Source organism: Botryllus schlosseri, chromosome 11 (assembly GCF_051294905.1).
Source record: "Botryllus schlosseri isolate E-star chromosome 11, Bs_hap1, whole genome shotgun sequence".
NCBI classification, from domain to species: Eukaryota; Metazoa; Chordata; class Ascidiacea; order Stolidobranchia; family Styelidae; genus Botryllus; species Botryllus schlosseri.
The window spans coordinates 3121381-3134186 of NC_137246.1; the positions used below are offsets into that span (position 1 = coordinate 3121381).

The 12806-nt window shown below is 38.0% G+C and overlaps 1 protein-coding gene and 2 long non-coding RNA genes across 5 annotated transcripts in view; 1 reads left to right on the plus strand and 2 right to left on the minus strand.

The window, feature by feature from the left end:
- Positions 1-1474, minus strand: part of LOC145449827 (TNF receptor-associated factor 3-like) — a 19575-nt gene extending 18101 nt beyond the window's left edge. Inside the window, exon 1 of the mRNA XM_080328265.1 lies at positions 1402-1474. Coding sequence (XP_080184391.1) covers positions 1402-1404 — 3 coding nt within the window. The 5' untranslated portion in view covers positions 1405-1474. The remainder of the gene's footprint in view (positions 1-1401) is intronic.
- On the minus strand, positions 1470-12730 carry LOC145449841 (uncharacterized). 3 transcript variants are annotated; one of them, XR_013918359.1, is made up of 3 exons: positions 12591-12730; positions 9454-12206; positions 1470-9370 (listed from the first exon to the last, which is right to left on the minus strand). It is a non-coding gene; the product is annotated as an uncharacterized LOC145449841 (long non-coding RNA). The 3 variants fall into 3 exon arrangements; XR_013918358.1 differs by having other exon boundaries at positions 1470-9399; XR_013918360.1 differs by having other exon boundaries at positions 1470-1695; positions 4055-12206.
- Positions 10698-12424, plus strand: LOC145449845 (uncharacterized). Its single transcript, XR_013918365.1, has 3 exons — positions 10698-10834; positions 10914-11074; positions 12240-12424. It is a non-coding gene; the product is annotated as an uncharacterized LOC145449845 (long non-coding RNA).
- Positions 12731-12806: the final 76 nt, after the last annotated feature.

Consider the following 12806-nt stretch of genomic DNA (forward strand, 5'->3'; position numbering starts at 1 on the left):
AGAGATTAGTTTTTGAGTACTGAAATTGTATGCTCCTTGCTCCAAAGAGCTAATTCATCTTCGAGAATTAGGGTTTTGATGCTATTATCCACTGTGGATGGCAGTAAACTTATGATGGTCATATCGCTTGTGCAACCCGTGAGAGCGACCAATCATTCAATGATCGTGCATTTCACTGGGTTTCTATTGTTCTCTCACAAATAAATTGAGCGCAAACGAAGTGATCGAAGCTTACAGCTTACGTTGTCGTAACTCTAGCAGCAAAGTAATAGAATAGCAAAATGTCTAATGCTGTTCTCTGTTCTTACCTTAACCAAACCTATCGTTTTATTGAAATTGAAGCCGAATATACTTTATTTAGTAGAGTTACCATATTTTGGAATCGGGAAAGGAGAACACTTTTTCAAAATTGTCAGACTCAGAATTGCGGAGTCAAATTCGGAAAAAAAATCGTCACTTTCGTTGGAACCACGAATTTCCTATTTAGCGTTAGCATTAGAATCTGTCCACGATGTTAGATCTAAAAGCTGTATTTGAGGACGATTTGCCAAAAGTTAGGACATTCAAGCGTCCTCGGAGGACATTTTCAAAAACCCGAAAAAGGAAGACAAATCCTTTGAAAGGAGGACGTATGGTAACCCTATTATATAGCCCTCAATCATTGGCGCAGGCACGAAGGGTATCATATCTATTTGTAAATGGGTAATGTATTGCATCTTATCAATTCCTTTCTCTATTCTGACTGGTAACTATAAACTGAGGCTATACGTAGTTAAAGTTCTACGTGTATATGCGAGCGATAGAGCGCCTTCTTGCGTTTATATTTAACCCTATATTCGTTCATCGGTTCGATCGGAATCAATGACCACTCTAACTGTATTTCAGACAACTAGCAAATTGCAATGATGTAATCATGCCCCCTACATACTTCGGAAAAGGCAACTTGACTTGAAATGTGACTTGACTCAACTTGACTTGAGTCACCTCCAAAAATCGAGTGACTTGACTTGACTCAAGTCACCTTTGAAAATCGATCGACTTGACTCGAGTCAATATGTGCAATGACTCGTGGCTCGAATTTTCAGAATCACTGGTTTTCTTGTCCGATGCTGGAGCTTTCATAATTTTTGAAAAAAGACCTCTTTTTAGGGTCTAAAATATGATAACCATTCTTTAATTGGTTATGTAGAACTGTAATTATATTCTTTGTGGTCGCTTAAAAGGCACATCTTTTACCTTGCCACATCATTCATACCATACTGATGTCAAAATGAATATCCGGTTCGAATATTCGACTAGAAGTCTAATACTCCATTCAGAATCAAATCTCTCATGTACTCGGTTTTACCCAGCCCTAATTATGACCGAATGAAAAACGATTTAGTCTTGAAATATGCTTACCATATTCGGCAGGTATTATCTTTTGGCTGCCATCAGTGATCTTTCACAATTAGCGAAAACTAAATCTATAAATGTTAAGAAAAATGTGAAGAATAAATGGTGTCGCAGTAGGGCAGGGGTGACCAACCTTTGTGCTGGTCACTGCGGCATTTCAACGAGTCGCTTAGCCTATGACCGCATTACGGGGCATATTCATGAACAGATACTGGAATTCGTTATGATCGGGCAAAGCGTGAAAAATTTTCAGTTCCACGATTAATTTCGTCACTAATATCATTATAGTTGCATGTGTTACTTTTGTCCTTTCTCAATAGGGCGGAGTGAAAAAAAGAACAATTTGAATTTCAAAAAGTGCCTTTGATATTTTGTCCCAAATCTCAAATGAATTATTTCTATCATGATTTCAGGTTCTTGCACCCTCTAGTGGCCGTGCAATTTTACCAAACGAGCCGAAAATAGCTAATTTTGCCATATCTAGATAACCGCTCATGCTAGAAAGCTAATATTGGGCTTGAAAGCTGCGGAAGCAACATGTTTCTATCTCACTTCCATAGAACTTTGTCTTGAAAATGTACAGAAAAAAAGTTACGAGCAAATTATTGATTTTTAGACTGCCATTAAAATGTTTGTTGGTTTTACCTAGTTTGCAATGCCAATTTGCATGTTACAATTTGTTACATTGCTGTTTTAACAACTAAATCTTGTTTGGTGGACTAATGAGTTGATTTTCATACCAACCTAGCATAATTTTGGTCAGTAGAGAGAATGATTGAACTTTCATCATATTTCATGATCACAAGCCTTTATGATATGAAGTTGGTGAAAAGGCTATCTTCCTGTTCAACTCTACAACAAACGTTAGGCTAAGATTGTTCAAAAAGTGAATCAGTTGCAGTAAATCAGCTATATAATTTATATATTGATGTATGTTTTGTTGAAAATGATGATATTCATATCACTTGAGACATTTTTAAACTGTTTTATATATTATACATATTGTTCAAGCTGCTGTACTCATCTTTGGAATATTCTGGAACTTTCATAGTCAACCTCAAGTCTCCCAGTAGAAGTGATGATAACTCATCTTGAAAGTGTTCTGGTTTCTGTCTGTTTTGGAGTTCATCATATAATACTCTGGTATACTGGTGTTAAAACTGACTCCTCCATGTGTAGTATCATAGGCTGCTGCCTGTATGAAAAGGTCTCTGTAATATACTTTGCTATGTCTGTGAATTGAACTTACATTGTCTAGTATAAGTACAGATTCAGAGTTTCATAATGTTCTACTTATAGCAGATTGTGGTTTATCATATGTACAAGTACTACAAGTAATTGACATATTGTTATCAGGATAAAGATCCAAGTCTGCTGTTGCTTGCAAGAAGTTGCACTGTGGAGAAACTTTTCCAAGTGCTGATGGTTTTCTTCTGGAATACTTCCAACTAAAGACAGTTGTTTGATCACAACTAAAGTGATCAAAGTTGAGCATACTCTCATTCACGTGTCCTTTAGTTGGGAGTATTCAAGACGGAAAACCATCAACACTTCGAAAAGTTTCTCCACAGTGCAACTTCTTGCAAGCAACAGCAGATTGGATGTTTTTCTTGTTAACATTATGTCAATTACTTGTAGTACTTGTACATATGATAAACCACAATCTGCTATAAGTAGAACAGGATGAAATTCTGAATCTGTACTTATACTAGACAATATCAGTTCAATTCAAACACATAGCAAAGTATATTACAGCAACCTGTTCTGTTCATTCAGCGAGTGGCCTATGACACTACACAGTGCCCAAGGAGGAGTCAGTTATAACGCAGATATACCAGATAATTATATGATCAACTCCACGATACACCAGAACACTTTTAAAATGAGTTATCAACACTCCTACTGTCAGACTTGAGGTTGACTATCAAAGTTCCAGAATATTCCAAAGACGAGTACAGAAGCTTGCACAATATGTATAATATATAAAACAGTTAACAATGTCTCGAGTGTTACGGAAAATCATCATTTTCCACAAAACATACAGGTATGAGGTATTAGGTATATATAAATTATATAGCTGATTTACTGTAACTGACTCACAGTTTGAACAATCTAAGCCTATCGCTTGTTGTAGAATTAAACGGAAGATACCTATTCCCCCAAGATCATGACATAAAGGTTTGTGATGATGTAATATGATGAAAGTTCAATCATTCTCTCTACTGATCAAAATTATGCTAGGTTGGTATAAAAATCAACTCATTGGTCCACCAAACAAGATTTAGTTGTTAAAACAGCAATGTAACAAAATGTAACATGCAAATTAGCATTGCAAACTAAGTAAAACCAACCTACATTATAATGGCAGTCTAAAAATCAATAATTTGCTCGTAACTTTTTTTCTGTATATTTTCAAGACAAAGTTCTATGGAAGTGAGATAGAAACATGTTGCTTCCGCAGCTTTCAAGCCCAATATTAGCTTTCTAGCATGAGCGGTTATCTAGATATGGCAAAATTAGCTATTTTCGGCTCGTTTGGTAAAATTGCACGGCCACTAGAGGGTGCAGAAACCTGAAATCATGATAGAAGTAATTCATTTAAGATTTGGGACCAAATATCAAAGGCACTTTTTGAAATTCAAATTTTTCTTTTTTTCACTCCACCTTATTTCTCAACCCATGTGATCATATCGACAGGTAGAGAGCGGGTTATGAAGGATAATGCATCTGTGGTGGTCTGATTGTTATTAGTCACGATTCCAAGTTATATTTCTGCATGGGGCACATCATTTTCCTCTGCTGTTCACATCCGTACTGTGGGGGTCAGGTTGCAACGGGAGCTACTATACTAAAATCAACAATTGAATCGCGTCCAGCGCAAAGAAAATTATAAGATTAATTAAAATCTCTCAAATATTCGGTAGTCAATTCGTAAATTCAATTTGCATGTCGAAGGTTGCAGGTTGGCCACCGCTGCAGTAGAGGGTGCAGTAAGGACATATGATTATATAGTAGAACATCAGTTCTATATATCCAGGGTTGCCATCGACATGGACCCAAAAATAAGAACAGTCGAAAGATTAGATTGGCATTAAAAAGCGTTTTTGTACATACTATGTTTGTATTTATACGAGCCGTGGCATATCACATTCAATTCAATTCATTTTATTGCTACAACTTTCATCATTTTATACACCACAAGACTGCGATACAATGAAAGATAGGAAGGTGTCAGAACGACTCGGAGTAGTCTTTGAAATCAGACACCCACCTGGTAAGGCGATGTAAAAAGGCATGCACACTGAATGAAAAACAAAAGATAATATAAGAGGACAGGAAACAAAAAAGGGACGAGTGTCAGAAGGCGATATCGATATGCCAGGTCGAGGTCCGGTAAACTAGAGGGCTGACTAGGATTCGATCAGTAGAAATTGTTTGTATTTGACTTGACTGTGGAAAGGACATGCTCGATGACTTGCGGATAACAGTCGAGATACTGTTCCACAAATCAGGTTCAGCATATTTGATAGAGCAATGGTTTTTTCTTCATCTTTTTTGTATACCATATGGTAGTTCGACGATGTGGACGCGCGTGTGTCATACTTATGCACCTTTGATGCCGAGGTAAAGAAGGTATTGAAGTTTTCGGGGCAGTGGCACCGATACATAAACAGTGATTTGTTGGACACACATCCCGAACCCTTTCGGGCCCTGGCTATGATACGGAGAACGTGCTGTTGTAGTTTTTACAGTAGCTTCAGTGCGCTAACACTGGTAGCCTCACAAAAAAAAAAAACAGATGATGCCATATTGGGACTTTGATCAATCTGCTCCAGCAACTTGTTATTAGAAAGTGCTTCATGGATCTCACGACAGCTGAGGTCTGGTTTACCTAGAGGTCGGGTTTACCTTAACTTGTAGGTGGGAGTTTACTGACATTTCAATTTTACGGCCATTACTGAGCGGCATGTCAAGCGATGAATTTACAAAAAATTCAAATTTTATTCTGCGTATGGCCCTGAACCCCCTTAAAAAGCAGCCTCGAATTTTGCAATAGGAGTGAGTTTGGATTTGTGAAGTAATGACGCTGTCTGGCTTTTTCTCTTGAGCTGCACTCTCGTTTTGCCAGACAGAATTGTAGTGTCACAATGAAAAATTCGAGGATTATTATGGGAGGTTCCAGGGCCATGAGCAGAGTAAAATTTATATATTCGTAATCAGTACATAGCAGCAGCTTTCCAATATTATCCATTTTAATAAAGTTAACGCTCAGCAAGCCGGTCAAAATGGCCGTAAAATTGCCTTTGGCCAAATGAAAAGTTGTATGATGTAATTGAAATGCAGTGAGCCGTTCAATCTCGCTGTGTCCACGTCGTTTAGGACATTACGATCTCACCACTTAGAAGTCAAATCACGTGGTGTGTATGCCATGGGAGTTATTTTCATTTCTGATGTCATAAAATCTCGTCACAAAACTATAATTTTAGAATATTATGCAACACAGATACCAGAGGAAAACGATCAAAGTTCTGTGGTTGTTGTAAACAAAGACAAAATAAGGACGCAAGTCGAAAATAAGGACATTTCATAGAAATAAGGACAGTTGAGTTTTTCAAGACCTGGCCTTTCAAAATAGGGAGAAATCTTAGAAATAATGACGGTATGGCAAACCCTTTACCAATCCCTGAGTTCTCATTGCAAATTAACATTCGACCAAATCTGTCAAATCTCGATATTTTTTGTGGCGCATCGACAGTGTTTGCGACAGGTCTCCATGTATTCAGTGGTTTATTATAATTCATGTAAATTAATTGTGCGTAGCCTTCTTTTAGGTCACCAAATCCTTGTTAAAATACTCACGTCATGCCAGCCAAGGTTATTTTTCACATAATTTTTCAAGTTGAGTATTTTATCCCGCAGCGAACAGCGTGCCGAAATTGAAGAGGCATTGTACCACTTATGAGTGAGAGTGCTTTGTATATTAAAGATGCTTTGAAGCTTTTTATTCAAAACGAGGAACTAAATATATTTGTATTTGAATAGCTGGTTCATGGTACAGAACTTGAATATAGCTTTCAATACAGCATCCATTGTAGCATTGAGCATTGAGAGCAACAAAATTAATCTTCAGACTATATCATAAAGGATGCTATTGTTTAGTGATGCGACCCGCAATCTCACATTAACATTTTATAATATCACTTGCTTTGTTTGGAATACATTCATGTTGAAGATGATGACTGGGTGGAGGACTGAATCTAATGTGACCCCGTACCCGATGGTTGTTATAACAACCTTGATTTGATCCCGAATATAGCACATACAAGCACAGCATAAATTAGTCAAGTGGTCCTCGGGAGCGATTCAAGCTATTTCCAATAGTGAAGTCCCAACACAGAAAGACTGACTGGACTTCGAACTCTTGACACTCGATTTCACTATCGTACTTGAAATATGAGGAGGGGGCACCAAACCTAGGCAATTTTGGAAAGGAGGCCTTGCAGGAATAAAGGTTAACAAGAACCGGTGCACTAGATGCTGTACTATCCTACTACTACTACTACTGATTTCACATAACTTAACAGCAACCCTTAACAAAATTGGGAATTGTTGTTTTGTGCTCATCAGTTGTATTGTTTGTGCTTATTTTTAAACGCTAGATATTTCAAATCCAGCTTCATCATCAAACCTCCGTTTTTGACGCGAGACAGAGTGAGACAAGCGGTATCAATGAGCTCTGGAGCTGGAGCAATCAAACATTTGCAACTGCTGCAAAGCTTTGGTAGTAACTAAGTACTGTGATTGATTTGTATCAATAATGTAGTGGTTTTTTAATCTGGGGGGGTCGTTCAGCTTTGAAAATCAGCTCCTCCAAATCGGCTGCGAGCAGGTATGAGTAAGTCTGGGGGCATATGATACCTTTTGTACTGGTAACAAGCTTAGTACCAAATTCAGAAAAGGTTGGCAGTGGTTGTTACCGTAAAAAGATTGAAAACCACTGGTGCAGTAAATCAGTGGTTCCCGACCTTATTCGGTAGATGTACCCGGATTTTGCTACAAATTGCCGTTTGGCTGAGTAGCTATTATCTAGGAGGCCCATTTTCCTCAAAATCAACACAAATCAAAATACATTTTGAACATTAAATCAGTTCTTTGCAATCATGCAACTTAATACTATGGCTACATTTGCAACCTTGAAATTCACGGCTTTGTAGGCTAATTGAAATGATTCTACATCATTGCCAACAGATGAGGAAACTACTAACGCAGGATGCTGTGGCGTATGGTAGTAGCACATCGAAAGATTGATCAGCTATTAGCAGTAAGCAGATAGGCTGCAACTCATGGACAGAAATACACAACGGTTTATTATGAAGGCTACCACTTGCAGATATGCTATGTTTACATTGTTTAGCCATACCCGACAATGCTTGTAAGCGGGACACACACACAAAACTTCACTCCAAGTCAAATTCTCCAGAAGTCTGCAACAAATTCCTTGAAAAAGTTAGAATATTTTACAGCGTGTACTAGTGAATAAGTGGTTCGAAATAGCGCTACGATTTTCAGCTTCATGGCACGATTCATGTCTCGCATATTTGTGATCAATACTTCAATTGACATGAGAGGCCGTGAATGACATAGGTATCTGACGTCAGAAAGATTGCATAACTAGAAAATTTTCAATTTTTCCAAAGTGAATTAGTGTTAGAGTTATAGATAGGCCTACATAGTTTTTTTCCAGATTAGATTCAATGAATTTGCAAAAAGTTGGACTTTGAATCCCATTCAGTCCATATTAAATCATAGTTCATTTGTAAAAAATTTCTTAAAATAGTGCCAATTATCGTTAAAATTTCAAAATATCCTATTATATAAAGAGGAAGGCCAGATCTGTCGATGAAAGGAATATGAATTCTTCAGCATAGAGGAGTTGTGTTCCGCAGGTATCTCAAATGCACGATTCTAAAACGTTAGCAACACTAGGATGAATTTGGAAAATATTCAGGCGATGTTCATGATTTGGGGTACGTGTTCATCCTTAAAACGACGACAAGCAGAAATGACAGAAAGCATTCTTCGAAGTACGGACAAGGACACGGGCAAAAAATAAAAACACTGACAGACTGTGATTCCTAAAACACTAAAACGGCGAAAGATGTGGAAAGGCAGAAATGAATTTTCACTATTTCGGCATACATTGTCATGATAATAGCAGAATATTTACACAAAATGAAAATTTGAATTTGCGGAAAAGTGTCTAAATGTCGGAAACTGAAGAAAAGTAAAGCATATGCGTTCAACACTGATAGACGTTAAAATTGATGCCGGCACTTGGGTGTGGTCAAATGTGGACAATGACTCAATCGACTATGTTACCAATGTCCAAATACGGCGCTAATTGTCATTTATATATTCATATCATGATCATGTCATATTGTATTAAATCAATGTTTAATGATAAGAGTCGAGATAGTCTCTTGAAGTTATGCTACTCACGTAGTGCAGAGTAATGTGAAGAAAATAGTTGCTGGAGGTTTCAAGTGATTGCCTATAGACATTGAAGAACTTGAAAAACCCCCGCACATTTCGTGCTACTATCGTGCTGAAAATATATTTACGTCGCGTTGCAGAATGCCAAAAGTATCAAATATACAAATGCGGAAATTTAAAACCTCAGCGTATACTACTGTAACTCGATTCAAGTGTATATTGGTTTGTAGTTATGATGGGACTGAGGTTGACTGTATAGAGTATATAGACGAAGATATGTACATGTGGCCTTGCGCCCGTGTGGGTGTGCATGTGCAACATATAGCAATGCACCGCGCCCTTCTCGAGTCCTCTAAACGTTGTCCAGTTCAGCAGTTCAGTTCAGTTGCTTCCTTGCGAGAGATTTCGCTGTGTAATACGAACTGCCAAACAGTTCTCGTCTCTCTCGGCATTTGTCCCACCAGGAAAATTCCAATCAACCCTGTATGGAATCGGTGTCCTGTGCTCACACTATATTTTATTTTTTATTAAATTACTTCAACTTGGAAGATCATCGCTGCTCACCTGATATATCAGGCAAAAAGGCCAGCGATTCCAATCAGGCAATCAACGGAGGAAAAAGTATATCGCGGTAACGTGGTTATAAATTTCTTGTTAATTGGTGATCTCATTATTAGCGAAGTTTTGAGTAAATTCTGTCTTTCCTTATATATACTTTACTGACCCTCTGTAAATATATTTCGCAATCGGTTCGAGGAATGCTATTTTAGTACAATTTTTTTTCCCCGAGGGAAAGCACTTGGGGGTTTACAATCAACAAACGTGACCAGACAACACCATGACTCCGGAGCTGGAGCCGGAGCCGAATTTCGCGTTCAATGGTATACATTGCCAGGCTCGATCACTGAGCTGAAATTCGGATTAGATCTAGATTTCCCATCGAACTATGTGAAATAGCAGGGCTCTTCATCTCAAATTGCTGGATGCAGACGGACGAATTCAGATTTTGAAAAATTTCGAAATCCGAATCCATCCGGCTCCGGCCGGCAATTCGAAGCTCAGAGTCCGGAAAATTCTTGCCGAAATCATGCTAATTTTTCTTACTTCAATGGAAATATCCTGCTAAAATCCTACTTTCAAGACAAAATGTGAATGCCTTGCATATCACGTAATAGTATATCATCGACGTGCCCTGCCTCCGAAGACACCGCCTTGACCGGTAAATCTGATCACGTGGGCAATAGACACTTACGTGACCTTGCAGCAGAATGTAAACAAAGAACAAGGCCGGGCAAGCTTACTATGAGCTCTTATGGGAAATGGTTGAAAAATGAAGGTTTTAAGCAAATTTACGTTGAATTGGCGATGACTGGCCTTAATAAATAGTAATAGCGTAGAGCTAGTATGTAGTTGCAGCTTTTAGTCTAGGATGAACATGAATGGTGGTAAGTACGCATCAGCGTGCTGTGTCCAAATGCATGGTTTTTTGACAACTTTTCGGATTAAGCGATGATTGTTGTATACTATACTATAGGATTATTGTAATGCATATTTTGACGATTTCATAGGCTGCCGGTCTCGAGCGTAATTTTCAAGCATATCTCATGTTCAGAAACATATGCTATAAAATACAGCTGCTGCCACACATCACAATTTTGGTGTATTGATTATGAAACTTCAAAGCTATGGAGATTCCATCGAATTTCTGGATTTGAGTGGAACAGCATCTTCTTCTAGCACCGCGGAGAAAGCTACGAAATATTTCATGGAGCGCTACGTACACGACTTAGAGACAAAGATTGAGGAGACAATCCACTCTTTGTGGAAGCAATATTCTAGTGAACAGCCAATGTTATCGCAACTTGCGGAAAAGTGAGATATACTCAATGGAAATACACATTCTCAGAAAATCTATTATTAATTCGTCTTGCACTTGTAAGACAGGGTAAGTAAAGCAAAAGACATTTTTTTTTCAGAAATTCCTGCAATAAATGTTGTAACCATGATTAATTTTTTCACATTAGGTTCTGATATATGCTCTCATGCATATATGCATTGATTAAGACAATCCAGGACCTGAAGCTACAAGGAGTACATTGTGATTTGCATCAGTCTCAGCGAGCTCGATCGTGATTGACAATCAATTTCTCGACCGTACTCGCAACCGATCAACTCCTGCCTCAAGGTAGATTTTGGTGTATCTGGTGTCTTCAGTTTTATAACATTCCACCAAACACAAATAATCCTAGTACATTTTCACCTGGAGAATTGTTCATTCAACAAATTGGGCCTCTAAATAAGCTTCAATGCACACCACTGGAGTATAGTATGAATAGACATGCACTATTGGTACACATTGACCATGGCACCGCGCAATTACGATCCGTAGCATGCTATTAGGCATCACGATATTCACAATGGAACTGAATTTGCACGATTGCCGAATATGTTGCGTCGGTCATTTTTAATTTTCAATCTTGAATAAGAGTAAGCAATTAGTCCATATTTGGTTAGTTGATACACAATGCTGCATAGTATGATACCAGACAAAATTTTATACTCCTTGATTCTTCCGATCAGCTGTTCAATATGAATACGTTGTCTCGCCATCTTTCTTGTTGTGGAACAGTCTGGCTCTGGCATTTGACGGTGTGCCAAATCATGTGCATGAATATTTAAATCTGGATTCAATTTCTTGATTTCAGACTCAATGGTGAATCCCTTTTCTGCCATGATAGCATTTCCTGGTTCACCATAGCTGAACTCCATCATTGTCTCACATTTCTTGTCGAATCCACATATTTCACTAATATTTCGATCTGAAATGGTCCCTGTGAACAGTTCCTGCACGAAAGTAAGTGCACCACAATCCATCAATCCTTTCAAAGTTGTATGTGATTTATTGACAGTCAATAATCATTCTAGTTTTGAGAAATCATGAATGAATGCAAATGGTGCCTTTTTAAGAACCACATATCTACATGGCCAAATCGAAATCTAACGAAGCAGTTATATACGGTTGACCCAATGGTTTAATACTATGCTTACAGCAATACTATAAATTTGACGTCAGTATGATAAGCAATTCAGAAAGAATTTAATGTAGTCTAGCATAAAATTTCAGCTTCTCCGCATCTTTTGACATTATGATGCTCCTCTGAGAACTAAACTTCACTAGCAATAATTGTCCGTCAATTTGTAATTTTCCTGGACGGGTTTCCTGTTTTGTGCTTTTACTTCTTCCAGAAATTTGATTTTCTTGCGTTTTATCCATCAAATTCCTCTTTCTGCAGCTTCATATAAGATATCCATCAAGCCTGCACAAAATATATAATATGTTTATTTAACAGAGCAACACTGCTGTGCGCTTGTGCAGGCACCTATCAAGGCGTACTCGTCCGACTCATGCAACGTATCAGCGCTACCAATTTCAACTATTCATCTCATTATTGAATATATTGCTCTCAACAGTTTCAATCCATTACACACCATCAAGCAACAAAACTGGATTGGAATAAAACGAGACACACTCCAAGTCGATTGTGGCATCAAGTGTGACTGCATTTCAGATTAGACTCATTCTGAAACACAGAATTGTTTCATCTAAATTATGTCACGATTCCATATTTTTAGTTCAATAATAGATAAGTCATTTTATTAATAAAATGAGAATTCAGATGACTACAAGGAAGTCCACATGCCTTTATCCAGATTTTACATTCTTCCATGCATGTTATTGGCTCTGGGAAAGGTACAAGCGCACACCAGGAACGGTCTGGGTAGCCATCTCCAAGTTACACAGGCTATTAGCGCAGTGGTTATCCGGCATTTGTCCTGATTGATTCAATACATGAGCTAGAACAAAAAATGACGATTTCAGCTGGAAACGGATCATGTTGCCTAACATACATCATATC